The sequence below is a fragment of the Pagrus major genome, chromosome 12 (assembly GCF_040436345.1).
Source record: "Pagrus major chromosome 12, Pma_NU_1.0".
NCBI classification, from domain to species: domain Eukaryota; kingdom Metazoa; phylum Chordata; class Actinopteri; order Spariformes; family Sparidae; genus Pagrus; species Pagrus major.
Window position 1 is genome coordinate 16,471,836 of NC_133226.1, and position 19,258 is coordinate 16,491,093.

Sequence of the window (19,258 nt, forward strand, 5' to 3'; positions counted from 1 at the left end):
GTGATGAAAATGTGTCAGTGTTTGTTCTGTATGAATGCTTTGTTTTCGCAGTATTTGCAACCATGTGCCATAAGATAATAATGGGAGCAAGCAAACGAGGCAGAATGAGCCTCTGGCCTTCACCTTCTTGCTTCACTGCACACTTGGGTAACAAATAGTGCCTTAAACACTATTAGCAGAGCTGTCGCAGAAATGGCTGTGTTGATTTGTTTATTGGATTTACAATGTTTGATTGCCATACCAAAAAACCTTAGTCTCCAGTCTAAACTGGAGAGGGACCAGGGTGCACGATCTGCAACTCAGCGGATCTGACTGTCATTAATGTTGTCCTTAGACTGGACCTTTTTATTTTTTATTTTTTTTAAATACAAGTTTGATTCTATACATGCCAGTCACAAAAGCCATCAGTAGCAGCTCGGCCTTGCAGCAGCAGCATGCTGTTTTATCTGTAAAGAGGGATCACAGACTGAAACAGTGTTTCTCTGACCATTTGCCTGAAAGAATTGGTCTTGATGGAGGGTTTATGTCACATGGTCTAAATGCTGTTTCAGAGATCTTTCCACCCCAGCAGAAAAAAAAGAATATATCCTGGGGGAAACACTGGACTGAAATGTTTATGGATTTGTCACTTGCTGTCTTACAAAATAATGTTTAAGTGAGAAGCTGACCATTATGGACTAAAAAAAAACATGAAATTCCACTCTAACATCATACGTTCCTTTATGCTCGTCTGCAAATCTTGGACATTTTCAGTATTTGTGCTGTAGTCGTCTCAACCCACATGCCCCGTCTGACTGCGATGCCTGAGGACACAAGTCAACCGCAAGCTGCCTTGACTTCAACATGGTACTGTCAATGTTGGCTCTTTGTTTATTTTTTATTTTAATTATTCCTCCCCATTACCAACCATACCACTACTCTACTTTTTGTGTCTAAGCCTCCTCACCAATTTTGTAGACAAACTTTGCTTTCCTTTGTAAATATGTTTTCTTTTTTCCTATTTGTTTCTCTCTCTCTAGCCTTGGTGCAATTTTTGTTGCAATAAAATACAAAGCAGTTGTGCTACTTGAAATACATCAGAGTCTCGTGTTTTTTCCAACCAGCGTAACACACCATGCCACACCCTCCCTTATGGTGGCCACGAAAACTGCGAAAGGCCCTCTGAAGCTAGTGGGTTGGGTACTGGGTTACTGTAGAATTTTTTCAATTGATAAGTTGGTCTATAAAAATAGTCAGAACTGAAAAATATTTGAGCATTTCCCAAAGCCCAAGATGTCATCATCAAATGTCTTGTTTATACATGTTCTGGAGTGCCTCTCTCCGTTTACAGAGAGCGACAGTAGCTAACGTTCCTTGAAAAACGGAGTCTGCTAACAGAAATGACCGGCTTTGAACACAACACAGAAGTTCCACAGAGTCCCTTTAATTGTTGTCAACTATCAATCATCGTGGCACTACTAATATTCAACCAAAGCAACGCTTTTGTGCATGTCCCAGACTGCTAACTACGCCCTTTTCTTTGTAGATGAAAAAAACAACACACAAAGCAACAGGTTATGTATAATTTATTTTTTCTGTCTAGAGTATTTTGTCATTAAAATCAAAATGTCAACATTTTAAAATCATATACACTCAAGAACGCATTTAAATGTTAGCACAGCTCCTTAAAAATTTATACATATGTACTTTTTTTTTGTACTTGTGGACAGACAAAAGCAGGAAGTGGTCACTCAGACTGCGAAGAGGTGGGACACAGGAAAAAGGAAGACCCAGCCCACCGACTTCCCACGATAACAAACCAATCCCCACTCCCCAAAGTTTAAGACAGCGATGCAGGCCCCTCCCATGGGGTGGAAAAAGAAAAACAGAATATAAACATAAAAGTGCCCCATTCTCCACTCCATATAGAAATGAGAGGAATCAACAGACATAAATACTAAGTTTGCACATCATCTCAATCCACTTCCTCTCCCCTCAACCAATCAACAGGTTCAGTAGTGTGCGGACGGGGGTGGTTGGGGGGGGTGTCTAGGTGTCTGTCCTTTACATACATTTATTAATAGAAACTATGTTACAGAATTTCCCAAGCATGAATTACAGGCAACCCACTAGCACGTCAACTGTACAGATCTTGGCAGAGCCAGCAAATAAATTTCTAAATCCCAAGTAGCGAGGTCATCACCAATAGTTAAGAAGCAATATATACAGCTGTCCAATCAGGGAATCACTCTATGGTACAGAAAAATTGTACTTTGGAGGAAAAACAAAAAAGCATAATTCGATTTTTGACAATTTCACTGCGTTTTTTGGAGGGGGGGGGGGCATGCTGCTTGGTGTTGTAATATACAAGGCAGAGGAACGACCGCCCAAATGAACAACAGATCGGCTCTTCAGTGCAGCACTTGAGATAAAGGAGTGTTGACGGTTTGTTTTTACATCTTATTAGTCGAGATGTGGGCTTAAGACCATGCTGCTGATACATATGTTTAACCACCACTTGTACGTTTCTGGTATTCTCCAGTAAAATGCGATAATTATTCTAAAAAGAGTTGATTCATTGAATTGGAGGTGAGTCCAACAGCAGTGTGAAGAGCAAGTGCAGCAAAACGATAGAGATTAAAGAGTAATAACATTAATCATAATAAGGCAACAAACAATGACAAAGAAAATGCTGGTAAAGACAGAATTTGTTGATATGACCGGGGTGGGGAAGTTTTTGAGGGGGTCAGATGGGTGAGGAGAGGGAGAGCTGGTGTAAAGAAATTGATGTGAATGAATCTTCCATAAAAAAAACAAAAAAACAAACGTCATGTTTTTTTTTTTTCATTTTTTCTTTTGTTTAAGTGTCATTTTAACTTAGTCAAAAGAAACTCCCACCCAACTTCTTAACACAGACACTCACAAACACACACACACAGACAGACAAGCTGGAAAACACCCATTATTCCTTCGTGTGGTATCTCAGAGGAGAGACAGAGGAAATCACCCGCAAGGAATTTGTGGGTAATTCCTAGTTTCCTACACGTTTTCTCTCCTTAGAGCATCATAAACTCGCTTTGTGCAGAATTAAAAGCCACAAGCAGGTTTGAATCCTGCTGAAAAAGCTCACTCAGCTACACATTCTTCCACACCACACTTAAGAGCCTCCAACTGTGTGGCTGCCTGATACACTACTTCATTTTCCTTCACAGAAATTAACCGCGAGCGAGATATCCCACCCGATTAAATGCTGGATTGGTAAACCATGCAAGAGAGGCATCAGGAGTTTGCGAAATGTAATTTAGATCTGATTCGTACAGATTGATCAGTGGTGGATGAAACTTAACGCAGTGTTTACATGTCATATATAGCTATAAAACCAAACATAAAAAAAAAAAAACAGTCTCGGTTTTTCATTATCGTATGAACATTACGTCTATCTAAAGTGTCAGTAACCCGTGTGATGTGTGTGGCGTCTACGATTCTATGATGGAGGGGGGACTACGCTGAATGGTGTATGAAGAGTGGAGGGGAGCGAAAGAGGAGAGTTATGGGACGACAACACACTGACAGTTTAGAGAGGGTGAGTGTGGTGGCAACTATGGGAGGCAGACAGGTAGAGAGGAGAAAGAGGAGGAGGAGGAGGAGGTGGGGAGAGATGTAGTCCACACAGCCCAGCTCAGTCTGGCCCAAGTCGATATCCGCCCCCTGTTCCTTCCCTCCGCAGCCCTGCTCTCATGCAGCTCCTGATGCGATGTGGGAGTAGGGTGGATGGACGTACGGAGGTGGAGGAATGGATGGAGGAGAGGAGGGTGGTGGTTAAGGGAGGGTGGGCAGGACAGACGGAGAGAGAGACAGAGAGAGAGAGGAAGGGAAGATGAAGGGGGGTTTGCTTGGTCATTAGCAGCCACAGCCTTCCCTCTGGGGCTGTGGTTCGCTGGTTAGCCGGCCGCCCTGAGGGGCAGAGGGCTTGTGCTGGACCCCCGACTCGGCGGCGTTCAGGTCCAGGCTGCCATCTTGGATGTTCTGGTAGATCTTCTTAGCAGCTTCCAGGAAGGCGTCCTCGACGTTTTCACCTCTGAACAGGGAGCAAAAACACAAACATGAGAAAGGAGGCAATAGAGAGTTTCAGAACATAAGCAAAGGGATACTTCGAGTTCTGCAGTCAACGACATGTACAGACTTACGTTTTTGCACTGGCTTCCAGAAACAACAGACCTGTGAAACATATAACAGACACAGTGACAGAGTCAGTAAACATGCTCACATGCCTCAAATACCAAGTTCTCTTTCAATTAAAACATCAGCTCACTTAATCTTTCCTCAACTCACCCTCTCCTAGTTTCTGTTTCAGCAATATAAATAGAAAAGGATCTTAATCGTTACTTGTGTCTCTTGAAACAGACCATCAGGGCTTCTTTTATAAACACTGAGCAGGAACACAGAGTATAAATCTCAAATTTATTCTAAATATTTGGACATTTTGTTGGGATTCCTGATTGTTTTGTTGAAATTTAGGATAGAACAGTCCAAGTTTTGTAAGATGCTTTTGCAGAAAAGAGTTTTAATGTCCTGTTATGACTTAATACTTTAAAAGGTCTCATATTATGCTCATTTTCAGGTTCATACTTTCATTTAGGAACGCATTGTTTTTCTCATACTGTCCAACACCTCTGTTCACCCTCTGTCTGAACGCTGCGTTATGCAAGGCTATAGCTAAGGCTATAAACAACTTTGTCACCACCAACAAGCTTTCTACTACACTATACTATGCATATTTTACTATAAATTGATCAGTCTTCAAGTTGTAAAGTTAGAGTTAGAATAGTTTGCAACTGAAGTCTGCCTGTAAAGACGGACAACTTAGTAGATGATTGTCTGTTTTCAGCTCAAATCAGCTCAACTTCTGTAGTCTTATTTAGCCACTTTTGAGCAAATGTTTTTTTTATTTTTGAAAACACTTACACGCTTTTAAATTCATATGTGGGGTATCTACTGATGTATTTTATGCAGAACAAAAAGTGAAAATATCTTTGGTTGTGTTAACCACAGACCCTATTTCAGGCATGTAAGCAAAAACCATTGGCTTTGAGATGAGGGAACAACAAGTGCAAAAACACTAACTTACTTCCAGGTTTCAGGACTCATTCCTGTGGCACTGTGTTGCAACCATGGTTGTGCGGTGTTTGTATAGTTGTGACAACCTTACAATACTGACAGCTCATTTGAAGGCACAGTTTCTGAATATGGGCTACGTGCATTTCCCTATGGATTGAGTGTTTTTTATACTTTGACAGTATTTATACAGCACGTAGACCTGCTTTATAATCAAGAAGAGAGGAAATCTAATTTTCAAAAAATATAGAACCTTTAAAGTTAAAGGAAACGGTGTAACAGCATGATGAAATGTAAAGAGAAACATTTCCTCCACCTAAAACCCTCTTGCTGTCTCCAACATTCACTGTTCTGTGTCTGGCTCACCGTTCTCCTCAGCAAACTGCTTCGCTTCCTCATACGTGACATCCCTCTGGGCCTCCAGGTCTGCTTTGTTTCCTATAAGAATGATCACCTGAGGATACAGAGACAAAACAGGAAGAATGAAACAATACTCTCGACAGTATGGTCCCTCAGGGAGAAATGAGCTTTCTCCAAGTCTCTGAGAGCTAAGGAAGCCAACGGCAGTATAGGTAGACTGTTCCAAAAGCAGTTGTTTCACTGTGGAGTTGTCTGTTAAGAGATCGATTGAGAGGTACACCTGAGCTCAGGGGCCCTGGCAACTGTGATGTAATTAGACTGGTAATGTTCTGATGTAATGTAATGAACTTCCTTGTTTTAGCAGTGGCAGACTTTCTAGCAGACTCTCTGCTTGAACTGCTGCATGTTCAGCATAAACCATTCCTGTTTTTTCACATATTTTTTCTGTTTTATGTCAGACTTTTCTCACAGTAATCTTCACTGTGTCAGCAACTCATGATCACCAGTGTTTCACCATGTTACTGCAGTGAGTTTTCAACTTCTTGGGGAAGAGTAGAAGGCTTTTTTTTCATGGCATCAAAGAGTCATGGGCACATAAAAAATACATTCAATGAAATCTTATGTTTTTGTGAATTATTGGCTTTTACTAGGACAAGGAGGGAGAACACATTTTTAGAAGCTCTTGCTAAATTACAAAAAAAGTCTTGCATAACTCTTATCTTCATTCCGATTACAACAACAGAGTCAGTCAAATGATCAGATAATGTTTTCATTGCGTTTCCCCATCCAAAACAGGTTTTCATTTTGTTTCCCCTTCCAATAAATGTCTCTTGGAGCAGGAACACATGTTGACACTTTCGGCAGCAACCAACTAGACTTCAACACTGCCACCACATGGCCGACACAAGATACTTCAGATGAAAACAGGCCAATAGGCTTCTGTTTATTTTTTTAATCTCTGTAATGTATAAAGGTGACATAAAAAAGCACCAGAAAAACCTAGAATTAAAATAATACTTAAAATAACATAGTAGGGTTTAACTCGTAGTCACATTTATCAATAAAATTTAGAAAATGAAAACATGGTTGCACAAGAAATCCATATATGTGTATCAAAAAATAGCTTGCTATAAATAAATCTCTAGTGTTTATACACCGGGAATACATTTCTCACTTGATAGAGAAAGCCTGGAGTTGAAGTGGCATACTGAAGGAACACAGCACAGTGAACGAGAGCCATATGATTTGGAGCTAATCATATTTACCAAGAAATCCAATTTAAGATACTTACAGGGCTCTGGGGAGAATGACACGGGGGGAAAACAGAGGAAATGAAGCAGCGGAAGTGACAACAGGGGAAAGAAAACTACACAGTAAAAGAAAACTTACAGAGAGCAGACACACACAGAGTAATTACAGCACACAAAATGAAAGGATGATAACCTGTGTACTTACAGTATTGGGGTTGGTGAGGTTTCTGGCATCAGTCAGCCAGCTGCTGAGGTGGTTGTACGTGCTTCTCCTACATGACATCAACAGAGGGAGAGAGGTTACTGTGGTGACAGGCAAAGACTTGACATCATGTCATCTTTTAGGAGGGTCAAGCAAAGACTGCAGCTGCTACATCTTAAAGATTATATAACAGTGAGAGCAGTACAATATCATTACAGAGAGTTATAGATATATTTGAATTTGATGTTTTTGTTGTTTCTCACAGGTGAAACGTACAAACTCCTGTTGAGTCAAGCAACTTTCGGTCTGTAACCCTATTACCAATGAATGTACCAAAAGTTCAACCAAACTGGATTAAGTCACTTTGAAGTCTGGTCAACTGTTTTTCTGCAAGCTATGGCAGACAGTAAACAACCTGAAGACACACGGCGCACTCTGAACAAGACTGGACCATGTGCTACATTTATGAAACTTGAACTACATGGAATAAAAGAAATATAGAAACCAGTTATTAAAGCCACACCATTCAATTAGAGGATATGGAATTACATTACTACACGCTTTACATAACAAGCTGATCTTTGTCCATTAACCCAGCAAGAAATGTGGTTGACCACATCAACAGTGATGTAAACAATGCATATGAGTTTTCCAGTAAAGTACCGTTTCTGGGGCGCCTTACTGGAGTTGGGTGTGGTGTGGACAGACATTCCACATGTTGAACTGTGTTTATTTGGCAGACCACTGATACCATCTAACAGTTTGGGCAAACTGGTTCATGTTTGCTCAGGATGTAGTCTGTAAGGCTGTGCACTTACGCCTCTATTAAGCCTCCTCTTACATACATGTTTTTATATTCTACTATACACTGAATGGTTATCACATGATGGCTTCAGTGTAAAGTTTTGACCACGTAGTAACTTCCGTAGTATCTTACCTGGTGATGTCGTAGACCATGAGCGCCCCTGCGGCTCCGCGGTAGTAGGAGCGGGTGACGGCCCTGAAGCGCTCTTGTCCCGCTGTGTCCCAAATTTGCAGCTTGATCTTCTGGCCGCTCACCTCAATTATCCTTGTACCAAACTCTACGCCAATAGTATGGGGGCAGTCCGCCATGACTGGGGAGAAAAAGGGACAATATTGTGAGTTCAATTTGATTCTTTGTGTCAATTAGCTTTACCGTTGCCATTTCACATCCTCAATGTTTGTACATTTTCTTTGGGTGATGCTTCATGCATTTCTGTGATCAAGTGTCCTTACCATTTTCTTACTAAGCTTTGAACTGAAATAAATGTGTTAGTGTGACTGTGTTCAAGTTTTTCTTCCTCTAGGTTGAGGAAAGATACAACTTGTGCCTAATTTTAGCTTACAATGATGATCTTGTCGTGTATAGTTTGTGAACACATGCGTAGTCTCACACTCACATTTGCATTATAAGGCAGTAGCAGGTGCATCAATAATCAATGTCTTTCGTCATTATACTCAGTTGTTTTAAGTGTCAACACCCAGATCGCTGCAAATTTCTTTAAAAAGCTGACACTGAAAACCTTTTCTAAATCAACCCAGTATGTGCATGTGTGTATGCAGGATGTGATGGTGGCGAGTGAATGAGGAACACAGCATCTGGCTTGTTAATAGTAGCACTAAACAAAACGGAGCTGAATGGTAATGGGAGGCTGCAGCTGACTCACACACAGAAGAAGAGTCTCTCACTGTTGAGCTCACACTTGACTTCTATGCCACTGACTTCCGCTGCCGTACAAAGAAATCTAAAGCGATTTAAGCACTCCAGTTGAACCTGGCAACCTTACATACACCGAGGCACAAGCAATAATGAAAATCAGGGCAGCACTTACATTTCTTTTCTGTGAACTGGTGAAGCAAACATGACTTCCCTACCCCCATGTCCCCTGTGGAGAGAGAGAGAGAGAGAGAGAGAGAGAGAGAGAGACAGTAAGGAGAGAGAGACATGGAGAGAAACTCAGGTCAACCAAGGAAATAACACAAGAACAACGATTCGCTATTCAAGCCTGCAGTGTTGCCCCCATGCATGATGTAGCAGCCCTTCTGGGACAGTCAGTGACGACGATGCTTGAAATTTCATGCAGAGCAGTAAGAGAGAGAGACACGGAGAAAGACTCAAATATAATTGGCGATACGTGTCTATAACCATTTAAACACACACTAATTGTAAATTTGTAGCATTAGTGTCTTGATCCTGTTTGTGTAATCATCTGGGACTCCTGAGTCCTTTATTTGCAGCTAAACAAAATAAGAAAACGCTGCAAACATAATAACAAATGTATTCTGCTAGTGATGGATTATATTAACAAAAAATCAGTTCTTACTGAATAAAAGTACGCTAATATTTTGTGAAACTTCAGTCAGGAATATGCTAAAAAACCTCAATTAGTAATTTGAAGGAGGTTGAGGCATTCCCTCTTATTTGACTCTGCCTCAACAAACATAAGAGGCTTACAAAATTATATGCTCCAACAAGCAGGAACACAAGATCTTAGAAACATAACTTTTCGAAATTGAACCGTGACAGTTTTCTTCACCTTTCAAGTGAAGGGGGATAAAACACCTATAAGCCACTATCTCTCCAGAGTGACTCATCTACACACCTCTTTAAGATCAAGGCTGAGTGTTAGCTCGGAGGCAGGGTGTTTTAGGTTTCACAGAAGAGCAGGATAAATAGCCTGGAGCTGTGTGCGCATTTATGTCTTTCTGTAAATGTATGCACAAGCAAAGGCAGCAATATGTTCACTTGGAGCACTCACGTTAAGGAACATGTCATAAATTCATTACACATTTGCACTGTATGCTAAACTGTTCATTTATAAGAAGCACAGAGTGGTACAGCATTTTAATATTAATAAAGATGATATAATTGAGACATTATAAGCCATTGACTAAAGAAAATCTGAGTGGACTAAAAGTTTTCAATTGAATTTTGCAGATATATTTGTCAAATAGTTTGTCCAGTATTACTCTCAGCAGATGAATGCAGTCAGGCAGAAACACGTCTTTAAATTTCGTGCTTCCGATCAAGCGAATAACAATATAATAGATATGTTGAGACATGCTGATCCACTCAGTATACTGGGTAGCATAGAGCACGTAAGAAATAAATTCAGGTGGACCTTCCTCGACAACATGGCTCACACGCAACACTTACTGGCATTGCTCACTTACCGATAATGATGTATTTGAAAATGTAGGAGTAGTTGTACGGTGCGGTGGCCATTGTGGCTCTGAAAAAGAGAAAAGAAGGGAAAGGTTTTCTCTCAAATGAAATGTTACAGATAAGAAAGAAAGAAAGAACAAACATTCACATTTCACAGAGTTTATACACATATGTATACACTGTGACGAAAATCATACTACCCTGGAGAATCTAGAAGAAAAATCTAACTTGAGCATGTCCGGGTGCAAATAAAAACAGTAAGTAGTGTAAACGATTGGTGGTCATGTAACGGACAAAGCCATAATCCTATGAGAGCAATGGGACCATTGTGATGTGAGCCCGAGCAAGGCCAGATCCTTCAACAATGCACACTGAAGTACTGCAATAAAAACAGGGCACATCCGTAGGATTGTGAATCAACACATCCAAACATAAACATTGTGTAAACAGTCCAGTTACACCATTTGAGTAACTACCAAATTGTATTATTCAATTCTCAATTACCAGATTAGAAATATGGAGCTCATCAATATCAGCAAGTATGATGTCCATTAAAACCACAGATGACATTTCTGCCCGTTTCTTGTGATCATGAGATAATTTACTTCCTGTTAAACTCCAGTGACGCAACAGCTGAGAATGAACAACCAATCAAAAATTAAACTAAACACTAATACTTTTTCATTTTGTTGGTCAACTAGGAGATGGTATCACTGCACTTCCCACACACTTCATATTTCTGCTTACATAAATGAATGCAGAAAAAAAAGCAGCCATAGCCGTGTATTTTTAACAATTTGGTGACTAGCGACAAACTGCTTGACCACTTATGTCGACCTGTTCTCCTACAAACTTATACTCAACAGCACATAAACATGAGCACACATTCGCTTCACTGAATCCTTTCTACCAATGTACAACCCACTTCTAATTAATTAATTATATTACTACCACAAATACAACAAAACTCATCTCTTTATGGAGTCAAAAATCAAGGTTGAATTAATGTTAATTTGGCTTGGAGGGAAATTAACTCATGTATGTTGCCTAGTGTGGGAAGTTACCCAGCACCTTGGTGATTAGAGTATTCGTAACAAAAACGGAGCTCTGCGGATTACAAAGACTATAATCTCAGAAGCCACTGAGGTAAGAAGACTGACCAGCATCACCTGCGATATTATTACAATATTGTCCATCTTACTACATCCTAAATTACATGGCAATCAGAGTTTCTTTAATTTTCTGTCTTGGCCAAATTATTTTCAGTCTTAATACAAAATGTATTTAAAAAATAGATAAATAAAGTCCAGTAATAATTGTAAATGGTATATGGACTTGCATTTCTATAGTGCTGTTCAGTCTACTGACAGCTCAAAGCTGGACGACCCACTCTACCTCCTGGGCAGAGCCGCCCCAACGTGACATGTATTCAAAAAATCTACTGGATATATCTAATATACTGGACAAAGTGCATGTGTCTGCTCCACCCACAGCTCAGAGGAAGTAGATGCAATAAGCTAAGGTAGGCATCTAGACAAGTGAGGAGATTATTCAATTTTAATACTTAGCGGTGGAGCTCCTCCGTGGTCTTTCAGCCAGTATTTTGCAAGAGCAACAACCCCTGCTGTCTGAAGTACCTGTTTCTTCTCATAATGATAGAGCGCAGCAGTGACACTGGCTAATTTTAATGGCACTGGTCACAGTCTGTCTACAAGTAAACACCGTGGCACTTACATATACACAAGAGCACCTCCAGCATCATAGGCTCAGAGCGAGGCTAAAAATAGCCCTGACACCTATCTGATACCTAGCGATGCTTCATCGTTCACACTTCACTCACAGCTCATAGACAAAGCGTGGAGGGAAAAGCCGTCAGTTTTCAACACTACTAGTCAACTAAAAAAAAACATCACACAAATACACTGGCTGAACAGTCAAGGGAAGACATCTTTTTTTTTTAACATGCACAGATCTGTTTGTAAATAAATGATCGGGTCATGTATGACATCAATGAGCTGCTTTAGAAAGCAGGCAGCTTTTCTCATGAACGATTTTACCATTAAATTCAATTTGCAATGCGTTGAAAAAAAGCTGCTTTATAATTCTCTATCAAGGTGCCGTCATACAGTGCAACTGCTGTAGAGATGTTAATAATTCAGTCTTAACAATCAGGAGCCTAATCAGTCAGGGGCCTGGTGGTTTTTAGGCAAAGATAGTCTGCCTGTCTGCCTTAAACCAGTGCTTTTCTCTGATGTGCAGCTCAGTGATAACTGTGCTGCAGTTGAGGCAATTCCTGGAAACTGAAATCACTGTGCCACATCACAGACTTGTGCTGGTGTTGTGCTCATGCATATTTCTGCATCTGCAATTCAGTGACTATGTTTGACTGGCCATATTAATGCTGACACAACCAGAAGAAATGTGGATGGGCTGTGATACGAGAGTCTAAAGAGAGAAGCAATGAAAATAGAGCAAGTGATAATAAAAAAAAGGAACTTTAGACAGACAGATAAAAGGAGTAGACTTTCAGTAGCATGAGAAAATCAAGTAAGTGGGTAAAACATATAGGATTGAAGACACTCATTTGTTAGATGGGAAATGAGGAGGGTCTGTAAGGCTACTTAGTTCAGGGCAATTCAGGTCAAGGTGTCACCTAGACCTTTGCTTTAATAAAAATGGTGTTGGGTCAGGTAAGCTCATGATGACACACACTGACACGTATCTTGAATCTGGCTACAACAATGTGAGGAAAGCACTAATAGTCTGATGTCTGATAACATCCCAACAGAAGAGTTAAGACAAAATATAACAAAAATAAATATTACTAGATAATAAAATCAGATAACTAAGACAACTCTAATTACATAAAGAAAAGTATTACCTTTTAATTACAGCAGAAGCTGCTTAGAGTTATGATCTGAAACTATGTAAACAACTTGCAGGGATACCAGAGCAGGCTGTGACTGTGTTTTTGTTGTTGGCCCCAGAAAAGACTTGGCTCACACTCACAAACCCTGCAACCTGACCTGACATTTGGTGATTACTCAGGCCAACACCAACTAGCTAACTGAAGCGAGAAGCAGTCTGTATGAACTTCTCATCTGATAATCATACACTATCAGGGTATTTGCCCTATCACTACTTTGTTTAAATGTTGATATTACAATATTGACCACAGTGCACTTGCTATCGAAGGTTTGTTTACACAGCAATGTTACTTATGCTGATACCATTTCCACATCGTCTAATATATCTAAAGGAAATAAATGATGATGTTGCACTGAGCAGGTTTGAAAGAGGAACCAGACCATCAACAAATCACACAATTACACCATCACTATCCTATAAAATCCTAGAGTAACATTTGAGGGCCTTTTCCAGGCTGCCTCCTGTCACATGACCCTCATGTGGAATCTCTACCCGGGGTGTGATGGTTTTCATTACCCTGGAAGGGAAGCTACGAGTGGTAATCCCCAACCTGAGGAAAAACAAAATGTGATTCCGTTAGGTACCCAACCCCCCTTTGTCAGTTTTTATTTTCTTCTTTCGCTTATTACACTGAAATAAACCCCCTGAGTATCCATCAAGGAGCCGGCGAGTCAGAACCATGTGACCAGACTGCAGCCTCAGCACTTCTCTGTTGCTCTTAAACACCCTCAATCCTTCTCCAGAGAAATACTGTCACTGCCTTTCCCCCCTTTTCAACAGCCACTTCCCACAGAGGAAAGGATGCACCACTTATGGGTGACTCAAATCGCTGGTCTGTCAGGAAATCATGACACATATATAGCATACGGTGCCTCCATGATGTTCAGGCCCACTATTCAAATCATGTGACTCCTTTCAAGCCCTAAAAACAATACAATGAGATCATCACAGGCGTTTACAGGGGAGACAGACACACCATCACACTGCATAATAATCCAATTCATGTCTTACTTCACTGATATAATATGATTAACGTCCATCGATACACATAAACAACAAGTAATGTTGTTATTCAAGTGTTTAGATCAAGCCTGCTGGCACAAGAAAACAGAAATGATGCAGCGTTTTATTTCAGATAAAGACCGATCTTTCCAAATTTGAAACACTTGAAGACATAAATGGTCTACTTTATCGCCAACTTTCGTTTTTAATTAACCAAATCTGTTGTTTGGAGAAGTTACGACCAAGAGGAGGCTAAACAGTTGACTAGGAAAACATCGGACATAGCGTGTAACGATGCATTACAGATCATCACGGTCTCACTTTTATACATACAATCAGAGAGAAAAACATTATCTGTACACACAAATCCAAACAAACACCACTCAAGTTTCCGATTTTAACTCTTTAATAAGACACTGTAACATCATGCCTTCTCCCCGACAACTGCACCTTAGCTTAGCTCAACAACCGGCAAGTGTCAGCGTCGGTTGGGTTAAATCTCTGCTGATAGTCAGCGCACAAAACACAGCCAACGTTACCAGGCGGAAGAGTACGTAAAATCTGACATTTACTTGCTTTCAGCCCACAAGATCGTGTCTGATAACAACCACGGCCCTAGATTAGCTGTTTTGACAGCGAAGTTAGCGTTAGCTAGTTGACTGCCTGCTGACATCCATGGATATGTCTTAACAACAAATCGCATAAATCACAACATGTGAGTCGATTGCCTCTACCAGCACACACACAATTTCATCACATCGCTATGACTAGGTTAGAAAACTAACTTGGCTTCTACATAATATCACAAAAACACACCACAGACCAAACTAACGACAGCTAGCGATAGCTTTCAGATGCTAGTTTTCCAGCTAGCTGCAGTGGTTGGATTATGGTAACGTTAGATGCGTAGCTTGGTTAGCGTGTCAACACATATTTAGCCATCGGTGAGCAAGTCAATTCCCGCCTACAATAGTGTTCTCTAACAGTTTAACCAGCAATATTTCCTAATCTTGGAAGCGAACGACAAACACCAACCCAGTATTAGCCATCTGTTAGCTAGCGTCATTAGCCTGCCCCTAGCTACCTGGCTAACACAGGCTAGCTAAACTGTTCCAACTGTTTAATAAATTAAATATCAGTGGCTGTGCGTTTATTAGGCATCATGTACGTGTGTGAGAGTGTGTTCAAGTGTTCCCTCTTCTCTGTCCTTACCAGAAATTAAGTCTTTTGAGCTTTGTGTTCTTGAGCTGTTCAGAAAAAGGAATGCAGGTTATCCTGGCTCAAGTATGATCTGTCTATCCAAGATGGCTGCTCACGGCACAGGGTTTCCTCCGCTGTATACAATGGGCTTCTGGGACAAAGAGCATCATATGCGGCGATTTGCGGTGTGTGCGCCAATAGTGTGCACCGTTTCGTGAAGGCAGCCTCACCTGCACAGGTGCGTTCATGTACCGTACTGGTATATCACTAAATACCGATTAAAGTGCCGTGTTAGATTATGAAAACACCACATAAGTGTAATCATAAGATACAAGATTGTGTGTTGTGGGATGTGATCACACCTGATTGACTTGGGTTCAGGTAAGGCCTTTTGAAGAAGACCTATCAGACTGATTGAAAGATGTCAGGTGAAGCCTCATAGATCAATGTAAGCACTTTTTATGACCTAAAAGTAATTTATTATTTATTTGGATCTCCGTTAGTCGTTTCCTACGGAAGCCCTAAAGGGCCATGCATTCATACATTTTATTTCCTCCGTTTTCCCGTGATAACGAGTTAATTTCATTTGTTTTCTCGAGATCTCGAGTTATTATCTCGGAATAACAACTGCCGTTTTCCCGAGATAACTTTCTCGAGATCTTGAGATAACTAAACTTTGTTTCCCGAGATAACGATATAATTAATTCGAGATCTCGAGATAATGACTGTGATATGATAGGCCTGAGATTATGGAGACGCCCGGGACCTCATAGCTGGTCAGCTATGTAGTTAAGGACGACATCAGGCTCACTTAGATTGCGCCGCCGATATAACTGAAGCCTTGCTAACCATCTTTTTAGATTACGCACACTAATGTGTATATTATCTGTAACAGCAAGGCATAATGCTATTTCAGCCTGTGTCAGGCCTTGATTGAAAAGATAAGTGACGCGGTGATCGATATGCTCCTGCTCCACTGACATTGCTTCACTGAATGATGTTTCCTGCAATGATTTAATATACTACACTATCGTTTTGTTATCTCGAGATCTTGAGAAAGTTATCCCGTTATCTCGGGAAAACGGCAGTTGTTATTTCGAAATAATAACTTGAGATCTCAAGAAAACAAATGAAATTAACTCGTGGAAATAACGGAGGAAATAAAATGTATGAATGCATGGCCCTTTAGTACGGAAGCCCTAAAGGGCCATGCATTCATACATTTCATTTACGTCTCCATCATCTCAGGCCTATCATATCACAGTCATTATCTCGAGATCTCGAATTAATTACATCGTTATCTCAGGAAAACAAAGTTTCGTTATCTCGAGATCTCGAGAAAATGATCCCATTGGGAAAACGGCAGTTGTTATTTCGAGATAATAACTTGAGATCTCGAGAAAACAAATGAAATTAACTCGTTATCACGGGAGAACGGAGGAAATAAAATGTATGAATGCATGGCCCTTTAGGGCTTCCGTAGTTTCCTCCAGCAAGAACTACCCTTCATGAGATCCCTATTTAAGAAAATACAAACAATTTAGCCACTGTTCTTCTTAACATTTAATCTATACGCAGTAGGACTAAATGATATGGTTACAACATTACCATTGCATCCAATTTAAAAGTTGAAAACATACATATGCTACGTACGGAAGCCCTAAAGGGCCATGCATTCATACATTTTATTTCCTCCGTTTTCCTGTGATAACGAGTTAATTTAATTTGTTTTCTTGAGATCTCGAGTTATTATCTCGAAATAACAACAGCCGTTTTCCCGAGATAACGGGATCATTTTCTCGAGATCTTGAGATAATGAAACTTTGTCGTCCTGAGATAACGATATAATTAATTCGAGATCTTGAGAAATATATTAATATATTATAGTATATTAAATCATTGCAGGAAACATCATTCAGTGTAGCAATGTCAGAGGAGCAGGAGCATATCGATCACCGTGTCACATATCTTTTCAATCAAGGCCTGACACAGGCTGAAATAGCATTATGTCTTGCTATTACAGATAATATACACATTAGTGTGCGTAATCTAAAAAGACGTTAGCAAGGCTTCAGCTATATCGATGGTCCCGGGCGTCTCCATAATCTCAGGCCTATCATATCAGAGTCATTATCTCGAGACCTCGAATTAATTCTATCGTTATCTCGGGAAAACAGAGTTTCGTTATCTCGAGATCTCGAGAAAATGATCCCGTTATCTCGGGAAAACGTCAATTGTTATTTCGAGATAATAACTCGAGATCTCGAGAAAACAAATGAAATTAACTCGTTATCACGGGAAAACGGAGGAAATAAAATGTATGAATGCATGGCCCTTTAGGGCTTCCGTAGCTATGCAAAACATTAAAACTCAGCAATTCAGAATAGGTTGACGGGTAGAAAGTTATAATAATAGTTAATTGGCCATCAATACCGCAAAGATATTAGAGAGAACCTATTTTGCAACTTCTTTAGTTTTTTTCTCCCTAGATTGTTGAGAAATAAAGGACTTAAATATAAACTGTTCCAATGAGATTTGGCTCCACACTGTACTGTTTTGTTTTTCATTGCATTGGTCTGGTTTGTTTCACATTTGTTTGTGGGAAACAAACTGACATTGGCATTTGAAGCCAGGTTCAAATCTGTTAATGTAAACACACAGCTCGTTTTGTATAAGACAGATTTATGATATACAAAACTAAACTAGTAAAGGCCCACTTTGAAATGTCTGTAGGAAAATGGCCATAATAATATAACTTCTACTGGTGAATATTAGCTCACCTTATTTGACCATGCTATATTTCCCTGTTACGGTTGTTATTTATTTATGTATTTTTCTCTGTGTAAGCTTTTCAAATGTACATAAAAACTCTATCCAATCAGCTGGCCAACCGTTTAACACATTTTAATTCATTCTCACGCGTCACATAATTTTGTCACATAGCTCTGATTAGGTGTGTGTGACATACATGAGTTCAAAGCATTTTTCTTTTGAAAAATATGAAACATTTTAATACAGTAATTCACAACATTACATGCTTTCACTGTACAATATTTCTTACAGTCCTACATAAAACCTCATGCAGTGTGCTTTCCCCAAGCTTAGCCTGGACGACTGGACAGCAATCTAAAAAAATATCCTCAATATTGCAAAGTAAATTGCCGGTGACTTTAAAAGAACGTACTGCACACAACGATTTGATCTTGAGAAAGTTAATGAATTAACAGAAGCTTAATGGAGTAAATGGATTGATATATAACAGTATAAGTGGATGTAAGCCTTTATAAAACTGAAGTCAGTGTGTATCTGCATCGCAAGACTTTATGAACTGACATTATGGCTCTAACGAAGATCTTTCTTTCGTGGCAACAGATGTCCCACAGTATCCCGTAAACTGTACTTCAAGCTACGTTTGAGTAAGTGGATGTGCACAATAAATTCACTGATGACCCCACGATCGAACAGATTCACAGGGTTATTTTGCCATTGGTCTGACTAAATGACAAAAGCTACGATTTCAAGGTGCTCACCAGTAACATCGTACTGAGTAAAACTCTCATTCAGCAATCAGTCCTAACCGTGAGCAGCTACGAGAGGAAATGAGAGTGACTAATACAAAATGTTTCTCCCATAGTCCACTGGTGTTATGCTCCTCTCCAGATTGACTCCATATCACAACCACATCCTCAGCAGCAAGAGGCTGAACAGTGCACTGATGTAGTGGAGTGTGCCTGGGTGCCAGGAGGAGGCGCTGTTACATAGGTCTGAGTCACAGCAGTGGATGCGCACCCCTGGCAGCTCTTGCTGCTGGCAGTGTCTGGATGTGGCACAACCGCTGGTCAGGACGATACCCAGGGCCGCTGGGGGGACAGAAACGGTAAGACAGTCAGTCAGGGAAGAGTGACAGGCAGGTGTTTGGCTCAGCAAGAAAAAAAAGCATAAGTAAGCACCAAATACTGCAAGTGTGTAATGAGGAGGACGTTTAGAGATCTTAAAGGCACACTCTGCAGGGGATGTCTTCACAGCTGAGAAACC

The 19,258-nt window shown here is 40.3% G+C and overlaps 1 protein-coding gene across 1 annotated transcript; it reads right to left on the reverse strand.

Annotated features, from left to right (window-relative positions):
* Positions 1-1,548: 1,548 nt before the first annotated feature.
* rab14l (RAB14, member RAS oncogene family, like) lies at positions 1,549-15,325 on the reverse strand. Its single transcript, XM_073477952.1, has 8 exons — positions 15,236-15,325; positions 10,102-10,160; positions 8,760-8,813; positions 7,844-8,021; positions 6,910-6,976; positions 5,461-5,548; positions 4,167-4,197; positions 1,549-4,057 (listed from the first exon to the last, which is right to left on the reverse strand). The coding sequence occupies exons 2-8, from the start codon at positions 10,151-10,153 to the stop codon at positions 3,880-3,882; spliced, it is 648 nt and encodes a 215-aa protein (XP_073334053.1). The 5' UTR covers positions 10,154-10,160; positions 15,236-15,325; the 3' UTR covers positions 1,549-3,879.
* Positions 15,326-19,258: the final 3,933 nt, after the last annotated feature.

Excerpts from the sequence above, each read along its gene's own strand:
- rab14l (XM_073477952.1), bottom strand. The coding sequence starts at position 10,153 with ATGGCCACCGCACCGTACAACTACTCCTACATTTTCAAATACATCATT. Across the intron at positions 6,977-7,843 it reads ATGGTCTACGACATCACCAG|GAGAAGCACGTACAACCACC; the intron begins GTAAGATACTAC and ends GATGTCATGTAG. Across the intron at positions 4,198-5,460 it reads GCAGTTTGCTGAGGAGAACG|GTCTGTTGTTTCTGGAAGCC; the intron begins GTGAGCCAGACA and ends TATGTTTCACAG.